This window comes from Nematolebias whitei, chromosome 2 (assembly GCF_014905685.2).
Source record: "Nematolebias whitei isolate Nwh7 chromosome 2, NemWhi1, whole genome shotgun sequence".
Taxonomy (NCBI): domain Eukaryota; kingdom Metazoa; phylum Chordata; class Actinopteri; order Cyprinodontiformes; family Rivulidae; genus Nematolebias; species Nematolebias whitei.
The window spans coordinates 17,036,416-17,047,213 of record NC_056499.1 but is presented as its reverse complement, the minus strand read 5'-3'; the positions used below and the strand labels follow the sequence as shown (position 1 = coordinate 17,047,213).

Genomic DNA, 10,798 nt, shown 5'->3' with positions numbered 1-10,798 from the left:
TGTATGACAACTAAGTGACAAGGATGCCTGCAGCGCCAGCACAACGTTATGATGTCATGCATGCCTACCTGATCTGATCACGGTGGGAGAGGAAGAAGTGAAAATGTTGGCGGTGTGGAAGTTTTTTGAGACGTCGGAAACTGATAGCAGAACTGCTATTTGCAATGACTGCTCAGCGTCAGCGATGCGAGGAGGAGCGAAAACAAAGTCCAACACTTGAAACCTAATTAACCATCTCAAGAACCACCATTCTGACCATTACGATGAGTTCATGATGGCCAGAAAGGAAAGCGAGAGAGCGGTCATTCCCGGAGAAACAAAACCTCACCAGCAGTCCATTCTGCAAGCTTCTACAAACTGTCATATATCTATTAATGCACTACTACTTACTCGCTTTTCACTTGTTGCTTGTCAACAGTTGATTTTAGATTTGTGAAAATTTACAAATTTGCACTGTTCGAGGGTTGTCGTTTTGTTAGAGAGTATATATCATGAATAAATTAATTAAATTAATGCTAAATTAATAAATTTGACATTAACCATAATCCCAAGTTGAAACATTACATTTTCAGCCCCCTTTTTTGGCATCTGCATTTGATAGCAGGCCAAATTGACAAAAAAACATGCTGAATGATGTAGTATTTTAATACCACAGCAGAGAAAACTATGTAGTCTCTAAGTAAATCTAAGAAAAAAATATCTGTATTGATTATCGGCCAAGTAAGTTTTAACATATTGGCATATTGGATATCAGCCAAAAATCCAATATCGTGCATCCCTTTTAATTTTACTTATTGACCCTTTCAGACTGCCCTGGCATCTTCTTCCCGATTTGGTCACTACTATGATGTCTCAAGGACAATGGAGCCAGAAATCCGCCAGGCAGCGAAGTGCCACCACTTTTACCTTCCAGAAGATCTCTCCCAATCATCGACCACGCACAGGTACAGCAACAAGACATCATCCACAGAATGCACAGCAACCAATAAGACAAAATCCGAGAACACAGACACACAAGCATGACATCATCCACAAAATGTTGTAAAAATTAGACTATGTTCATAGAACACATGTAAGTAAACATGGCAGTGTTTTCTAAAGATATATTTATACCAATATACTGTATACAGAAAAACAGACCTGTACACATGCTAAACATTTATATAACTGTATTGCTTTTTGAATTTTGTTTTTTATGTGCAGTGTCGATGTAAAGCAAAAGTCATGCCTCATTGAATAATCAAATTATTTTGTCACTAATTGTTTGAAATGGAAACATGTTTGATTAAATACAAAAGCAAAATAGGAGTGAATTATTAATTATTAAATGTTAGGAGCTCAAAAATGTAATAGGCTTGTTTGAAATTGGCAGAACCAGCTAAATGATAAAGTATCAATAACCAGCATTCTGCCAGTCATCAGTCTAATCAAACATGGAACATTTAGACATTTAAACATCATTTAGACATTTACAATATTTATTCCCTCTTGCTGCAGAAAACAACCTCACACTATTAATTAAATATTATTCGTTAATGAGATGTATTGATTTAATTTCAAACATAAATTTCTATTGTTGTTAGAAAATCACATAATAATAAAAAAAAACATTTACTTTTCTCACATATAATTACTCACTTGAATAAATTCAGATGAAATAGTCATTTAATAAAATGCTACTTGAAAATATTATTTTTATTTAAACCTTACTGTTCATGCTAAACAAATTTGTTAAAAAATTACTGGGTTTATTTTCTGTTTCAAGTTTTTTTTTCCATTGCTTAAGTTGTTCAGATTCTCAGAAAGGTTGTCTATTCAAATAAGAGTCTTGTTTGTTCAGCGTTTGTTTGATTTCTCCTACGTCGAGTGTACTTAGGGTTCAGAGGTTGTGCAGGCTCTTTACGCAAAGAGTGCTGCTGAACACACAAGGGCACACGAAGGCGCACTCACATGCACTGGGTAAATACAGCAATCTGGAGCACAGAGGATGTTGGAGGAGGCTTTAAAGGATCCGTCATCCTTTATATCAGTAAACAGAGACTGTTAAACAGAACGCCTGTGCAAACACATTAAATGTTGCGGGTGTTTGGTTTGAAGTTTTTCCAAGAGTGCAGCGTATGACGTGGGCAAAATTGGTTACTTTTTACATAGAGCTTAATGTTTTTTAATGGGTAGAATACAGAGATAAAAAAATGTCTTTGTGTTGTACAGCAGTGAGTGAATGTGACATAATGCTATTGAAACAGGTTACAGATATCATAGACATTTTGACAGCTGGACACTACACCTGCACAGCACCATTGTGCCCCAAGGCCCGCCCTGTTATCGGCACAAATACATGTACACACACTCAGCACATTACACACGCAACACACAAACTCTAATGCAGGCTACTCCCCCTTGCACGTGTCCACTGCCCCATGTTGATACCCTAGCTGTTAAATTGCTCCGTTTCACTTGAAGGCATAATTGGCACAAATTGCTCTCTAGGTGATACAGATCCTGTTGTTTAAGACCAAGCATCCCCCTTCCCTTCGTCTTTCTTCCTAAGTTGAAGGAGGAAGGCTGAGATAAAGATGGTTTCCTGTGTATGATCTTAATTAGCTGAGGCTCTAGCCCCCGTAGCAAAGCACCTAGAGCTCTTTGGTACCTGAAAAAGCAGTGCTCAGTAGGGGTAGCTTAAGTACAATGCTATCCAACACAATGGCTGCCAACCAGTGGCAACCTCCTGTCACACCATCCCAGCCCCCACTTAGTTCAGAGCTTGGGCATGGGCAGAGAGGCTGTAAAGGGTAGGTGTCCCTCTTTCACCAATCCAGCTCTATCATTAGCCACAGCAGGGTCAGGAGGCACCATTGTTGTGCTGAATAACTGAAATGGAGTTCATTGATATATGTGGCCAAGTGTAATCAACACAAGGGTGTATTTCTGTTCTTTATGCAGGGCAATTGGCATGTGACCAACCTATGTGTATCAGCTTTTGTAGCTTGCAGCTTGAATTGACAGCTGACATAGCAGCCCACTGAGAGTTGCTACAGAGTGGTCATTACAATGGTGAGGCATTCTTAAGTGGAGGGTCCTGTGTAAAAAGATGGGGTTAACATTATTATTGGCTAGTCCTATAAGTTCACAGTGTGTGTGTGCATGTTGTGGAGCGACTCAGTAGTCAGCCATCACCTTGACTGTTTCTAAATGTTGCTCTGATGGTACTGTATGCCCCTTGTCAGTGGTGCACATCTTACCCTTGACTAAACACCAAAATGCTGTTCTCTGTTCATTTGAGATATCAGCCCATTAATCCCATTAATTCTCGTCTTCGTTGTGCATACGTTCGTGCATGTGTGCACCTCATCTGTCTGTCTGTCTCGGCACAATCAGATCCTCGGAGAGCTGACAGAGAACCAGTCATGTTGTAATTTAATCAACCAAATAAATTAATTAGATCTCTTGATATGGATCGCCCGTCTGCTTCAGTGGCTTCAGAAAAGCACAGTCAGGAAGAGGGTGCTGCAGTCGTTGAGGATTAGGTTGCAGCAGTGATGAGCTTGGTCCAGTTTTTTTTTTTTAATGCTCTGGTTTACATATCCTGATGGTTTGCACATCTTAGAGAAATGTTTAGAGCCTTTTCCTAATGTGTTTTTATCTGTCTCTTCAGTCCCATGCTTGAGTCTTACTCTGCATTACTGAAGTCACTGCAAGATGTGATACACAGAGAGGGCTTTGATTTGGCAGCCCCCATGGTAAGAAGAACTAAAAAAATTATTTTTCCCCTTTATTTTTGTTTTGTACCTATATTAATCAAAAACCCTTTGCAGAGTGGTAATTTCTCCAAAAATTGGACAGCAATTGATTTATAAATCAGTAATTCATCACAATCACGTAGAAATGTTTGTGTTGCTAAACAGCAGACAGAAAGCAGTTTTACTAGATTTTTGTTTCACGTTTTTCTTTTTTTTTTGCTTTAGTCCAGCTATCCTTCCATGTCAAATTTGGTCACAACTTCAATTATTTAACCAGATAGTTTAACTGTTTTATTTTTTTCCTTATTCTGAAATGTTGTACGTTTTGTTTATTTTACTTGTGATCATATCAGTAGCCTCTGTCAATTAGATTTGAAACATAAAAGTTTCTATTATCATAAATGTGTTTTCTTTTAGTTTGTGCAGACTTTTGTGTGGTTAAGACAAAGACGATTACTAACATGCAGTAATTAGGGATGCACAATATTATCAGCATGGTATCGGCCGATATTAGCGTTAAAGTTCAATATCGGACATCGGCCATTCCATCAAAATTACTCACCAATATAAAAGATGCTGTTTTGTATAACAACCCAGTTACAAGGATACCTGCAGCGGCATCACAACCTGATGACGTCACGCGCGCCTACCTGATCTCACGGCGGAGAGGAAAATTCAAAATGTCTGCGGTGTGGAAGTTTTTTTTTTCATTGAGGATGTCAGATTCTAAAGATTTTTGAACTACGCTGAGCCTCGCTACATCTTCCCCAGTCGTAGATATTTTTCCAACGTAACCTTACCCAAGTTACAAGCCGTCATTTCCGACGTCATTGAGAAGCTAATAGCCGATAGCACTTGGTTGAGTTTTACCACAGACATTTGGATGTCGTGTTAGCCCTGATAGCATTAGTCTAACCTGTTAGTTGTACGGCACAATAGATAGACAAAAACTTTGAACTTAAAAAGGCTGTCCTTCATGCACAGGAGTGCAGAGGATCCCACACTGCAGTTAGAAACCCGGAACAAGCCTCCACAAGTGAGACAGCATCACAGGTGACTAATGCTAATAAATAATATTTTAACACATTTCATTTAATATAAGTTAAATTGCCATGCATATGGCTGTTACTGAACATTTGTCACCAGCTCTTACAGCTGTTGCATAATTTTTGTAGCAAATAAGCCTAAATAAGAGGGCTATGTTCTGATAAAGGAACGTATATAAAATATTGGCATCGGTTATCAGCTTAATAAGTTTGAACATCTCGGATATCGGTCACAAATCCAATATCGTGCATCCCTAGTTTTTTCACATCCAAATCACCACCATGAAGCCATGACATAATTGTACTTTGGATTTTAATTAAAAAAAACAATGCAAGGATACTGTTTAGCTACACATTTATAAGTATTTCTCTCATGATGGTTGCAAATAATGGTTTAATATTACTAGTTTAGTTTATAAACACTGTTTTACACAACAGTCAATTTTTGTGAACACAGTTTACCCAACTAGCATTTTCCAAAAAATTTTTATATGTGCAGTAAATCATGCTGATAATGGGAGTTCCTCATCATCTCAAACAGGATTTATGAACATTTAAAAATGTTAACAATGTTCATAAACAGTTTTAAACCTTGCTTATAAATGATGAAAGTGTATGTAGCTCTATGCAGTGCACTAACCAGTATTCACAACTCAACAGGCAACATAAAAAGCTGGAAAATTGAATAATGAGCTCCTGTTATTGCAGTATTTTTTTGGGCTTCTTAACATTAAAGTTTGATGTCAAAATTTTTAACCGAGACCCTTACAATCTTTCATTGATTATTGGTCTCCGTGAACTTGTAAAATGCGAGTTCTTTGCTCTGGCCCTGCAAGGAGTTGGTGCTACTGTAGCACCTGTTTTCAGTGCTAGGACCATTGCTATTGTTGGTAAAAACAGAAGGATCTGGTGCAAAGCATGCACTAGCTCCCGGCAGTTAAAGCTATAAGTTTTGTTTAAATAAAGTGTTATTGCTATCAAAATAATATATTGTACTGATTATAAGTGCAGTTCTAAAAATGCACTACAACATAATAATTGCTGTATGTAAATGTATGCGTCTTTCACATTTAAATCACTTAGGTCGGAACCTCCTCACCTTCTAAAATTGGTCTTTGTGTCAGTTGTGAGTGCTTGACATGGTGTGCATCATTTTAGTATTCATTAATCCTATACAGAATGTTAAAAACAATTATGATGCTGAATTCTTACTAATTTTTTGTTTGTCTGTTTAAACTTTAAACAAAGCCCATTATTACACTGTCAACATATTGTATACATTACATTGGATATAGCCTCCTCACATTTTAAACTCAGCACATCTTTAAATTTATTCCTTCAGTTTCTTTTTGTCACAACAGCATGAAAATGTATATTTTTTTGTCATGGCCTGCTTTCTTGTCTGTGTGCGTTGTTCACCTACTTTCCGTGACCCCTCTGCTTGTCACCTGGAGCCACCTCTCCCCCTGTCGCTCACACATGAGACTTACCTCCTCCACCCCCCGATTCCCCTCCTGAGATCTGTCACTCAAGCACCAGATTAACTGCTGACATCATTAAAGCAGTGTGACCACCTGACATGCTGTTGGCACAGTCCTGGAATGCAGACCAGCACAGAGCCACATGGCGCTGGCACAACAAGGACCAATATGGATAATGGGGTGCATGCACTGGCTTGTTTTTCAGCTTTTGTGAACTATTAACAATAGGAAAACCAAATATTAAATGTGTTTTGTAAATGATAAAATTAGAACAAAGATTTGTCTTGTCCTCAGTGTAGGTTTTGGAGACCTTTTAGATAGCTCTAACAGCAGTGAGAAACATCAGAAACCGGCTGATTAGGTTATGATCCCAGACTTGTTTTAGTCTATGCTGGCCTCTTGTTTTTGGCTAGACTCTACTGGCTCTGTTCCCTGATTTTTCTATAGGCTAATCTATAGGAGTTAAGTTTGGCCTCCCATTATTGATACAGCAACAGTCAAGTTACTGCAGCTACTTACTGCTGAGCTTCAAACACAGAAATAGATTTTTAATTATGTTCCTCTCAAAGCCTCGATAAGAAAAAAAAAACTGCTGAACAAAGAAGACATGTCCTGTTGTGACTATACTTTATATACCAGTACATATAATGCAAACACTCCCGTGAATGAATGTATAGATATGCAACACTGATGATGTATCATGTAAAGAGGAGTGACTGTAACGTGTGGTGTGAAAGCCCTTTGGAAAACTTTGAGCCAACGTTTAAAAATTGCCACGAAACAATGGCATTTATTTTTCTTAGATCCCTTTGATAATGCTCCACATTCAAACGAAGCTTAGGTCATAATGTTCGGCAAGATAGCAATGCTGAGTGGAGCTGAAGAGATTTTGTAGAAGTCGTGTTAATAGGAGGGGAGGTTTAAAGAAGACAAAAGGCTGGACACAAACGAAAAGTGAGCAGATTTTAAACCAGGGTTTTGTTATTCAATCTTGGCTCCCCTCCTCAGTAATCAAGAACCATCCTAAAGAAACTCCAAATAAAAGGCAATTGTATGAAAGGCTAGAAACCTCTCACAGTTTGGACAAACGCGTCCATTATCTAAGGTTCTGTGATATATATCCCACCACAGTTTGGCCACTTTTTCCTCTGTCCTCAGCAAAGTTGGTTACAGTTGATCCCTTGTAGTGGAGTAACGGGGTTTCAACGCAAGGCCCTCCACCCTTACCCAGGCCCCCTTGGCTGCAGTGCATAACTGCTGTGCCAAGAATGTGCTGGGGTTTCTGGGTGGCGGCCATATTGGAAGCCTGTCTGACAGGTCCATTGTGCATGTGTCAGATGGCTTCTGTGATTGGGCAGTTGTGTCCAGTCACGTTTGGGAACTGTGTTCCAATCGTCTGTGCTGGTAACAGACTGTCCAGTTGCTCTCACCCAGAGTTCAGAAATATGACCGAAAACATCTTTCTGAAGTTGCTTTAAAGCAGTTTAGGAATTGTACTGAGATTTTTGCACTTTTTGGTTGTTGATTTCACCCCAGTGTGTGTTCTTTAGTAAAAATGTGACATGTTTACATATATTTTTTTATGTTCATATATTTGTTTTCCCCCTCCTTCTGCTTCTCACAGTCAAAGTCACGGAACATCTTGCGTGTTGGCCTTCACTCTCTTGGCTCAACTTTGTGGGGGGATGACCTGAGTTGCCATGACAACCCTAAACACCGGCACGCCCTTACTACTTTTCTTTATGGATTGCGTGCTTTAATGAGATCATCGCTGTCAGTTGCAGTGGTAACTTTACCTTCACATCTCATCCAGGTAAGATTTGTTTGACGCAAACAACTTGTCAGAGTTTGCACTCAAAGTTTGTTGCTCTTGTGAAATAATATATAACATACAGTATCACAAATAATCATCATTTACTTTGCAAATCCATAATTAATAGTGAAACACAGTTCACTAAATTTTGGTGCACAGCTAACGTTTGGCTCATTGGATCATTCTTTGTCACCCTGGCATGACTCAGACCTACAACGAATCTCTTCCTTTTTGCAGTGTTCCCCAAAGAACCTCATTGGGTGAACTTTTCATTCAAGGGCAAATAAATGTGTGGTTTTTAAATCATTTCAGGCTTTACTCTGTGCTTATGATATTTTACTGTTACAAAAACTGATTATTGCACTTTGTGGGTGGGGTAGGGTGTGTAAGGTGGGCTATGTGTCTGTGTCCAGTCTGGCCGCTCAGTGTGAAGGTGGAGTCATCTGCTGAGGCATATGGCAATCCACAGCCCTCCCCAGACAGTCCGCTATCGAGGCACTTTCACCACAAAAGCCGTCTTTATACTGGACTAACCTGGCCACTCTTTAACCACTAAGAGTACTCATTTACAAGAGCGTTGACACTGTTTTACTTGTGATCCCTTTATTTAAAGATATAGGTCAGTGCTTAACTTAGAGAACAGCTGTGTTGTCACAACACGCTCTGGCTCCAGGCCTACACACAGTGCGTGGCGGCTTGGCCTAGTCCAAAAGGTAGAATGGCTAACTAGCAGATGTCAGCTGTGGTGGGAGCAGTCCCTCTGTCCCACTCTGGTCAGGCTTCCCAATCCTTAATCTGTCTCCACTCCCCTACCCCCTTCTCCACCCTGGGGAGAGAAGTGAATGAGATTGGGAAAAGGAGTGGGGGAAATTTTGGACTGAATCAGGTGTTTGGTGACAAAGCCAACATGGAGGTAATTAGCGGCTGTTAAGTTACAATCTTATGATTAGCCTACCAATGTGAATTTTACTTGATGTTATTATATTGGGTGGGCGGCCGTGGTGCAGTGGTAGTGGCAGCCGACCTCTGATCGGAAGGTTGGAGGTTCGAATCCCGACTTCCCACACCATGTGCCGTTGTGTCCCTGGGCAAGACACTTAACCCCGAGTTGCTCCCGGTGGGACTGGATGGCGCCTTGCATGGCAGCCTACCGCCACCGGTGTATGAATGTGCGTGTGAATGGGTGGATGGCTGGTACTGTAAAGCGCCTTGGGGCCCCTCATAGGGGGCTGGAAGGCGCTATAGAAGTAAGCTCCATTTACCATTTACCATTTATATTAGAATATTTTGATTGATCAACTGTGATCACCAATGTGGGAAATTTGCTCTTCTTGACCTGATAGCAATAGTACATTTTAATAATTTAAGAACTGACATTTTGGCAGAGCTTATCTCTACAGTATAGATAGTTTGGTAATGAAAGTATGGACTTTGGAAGACTGTCTAGACTGGTTGCTGTGGTCTAGCTGGCTAAAATAAGGAGGTTTTGGCCAGCTAGCACACAGCTACTAATCTACAATACGTGATCCATTATTGAGCAGCCTGGGAAGCTGAGCAACTCACTGAAAGCCTCCCCACAGTAGCCCAGTGCCACAGCCCATCTGAAACATAAATTAGGCATGTCCCAGCTTGGTTTTCCTTCATACCATATCATGAAACCACACCCAGTTTATGCACAACCTTGATTCTTCTAAAAATGTTGCTAAACAACAGTTTTCAGATGATTTCAGGTTTTCAACATGGTTTTTTTCTTCTCTAAAAATAGATGTTTTTCTTTCCTGTTATTGTATGGAGAGCCATTAAAGCCTATATAATATGTGTGTGTCTGTAATAAAGGGGAAAAATACATTGAGGTTGTCAACACAATAATCTGCACAAATGTGAAAAAAATATATATATTTATAACATGTTTTGTAAATAAATTATGGATTTTTCCCTATTTATTCAATTATTAAGACCTTTGACTTATAACCAGTAAAGCACCTTTGTTAGCCGAGACAGAAAATCTTTGGAATGATTCTACAAACTTGTCAGTTCATTCTCTCTGGAATTTGTTCTTGTCTTGACAGAATTGTTTAAAGTTAAACAGGGAAGAATAGGGCGGTATTATTTTACAGTTCTTAGGTTTTTACCAGATCTTTACCCTTTAACGTTTAGGTCCAGAGTCATGCTGAGACACTTCAGGACTTTTTTCCCCAGAAGCTGCTTCTGCATTTTTGAGATGTAATATTTAGGGTTTCTTTTTCTTTTTACACTTTTTGGTGACTTATCTGGTTACTTATCATATTTAGTTCTGTGGGCCTGAGCTTCAAACCTAAAACGTCAGTTAGTAGTTCTAAACTAATTTCAGTTCAGAATGAATAGGCTACAGTTTTTCATGAACATTATATTCATAAAATATGTTTGTTTGCTTTCTAGTGACAGTTCTGCCTTGCCGATTTGATGAGTTGTGGCTGGCTTTTAACTTCTGCATATGCTATAAACTAGGATTTTTTTTTTATATATAAACAGTTAAGATTTTATGTTTGTTCATAAGACCAGGAGGATACTTTAGAGCTTAATTATTCCAGTATCTGAAAATATCTGAATACTCAGAGGCGCCTCCATTATGCATGCAGCATTTTGCCTTTTGATTCAAAAATGTTTCAAAAATATTTTCCATGGTACTATAATAAGAGTCCAGGCTTCAAAACAGAGTTTATATATATATATATATAT

General features: G+C 39.1%; 1 protein-coding gene across 1 annotated transcript in view; it reads left to right on the top strand.

Moving 5' to 3' along the window:
• Positions 1–10,798, top strand: part of elp4 (elongator acetyltransferase complex subunit 4) — a 62,472-nt gene that overhangs the window by 12,871 nt on the left and 38,803 nt on the right. Inside the window, exons 5-7 of the mRNA XM_037697480.1 lie at positions 808–944; positions 3,656–3,740; positions 7,892–8,080. Coding sequence (XP_037553408.1) covers positions 808–944; positions 3,656–3,740; positions 7,892–8,080 — 411 coding nt within the window. The remainder of the gene's footprint in view (positions 1–807; positions 945–3,655; positions 3,741–7,891; positions 8,081–10,798) is intronic.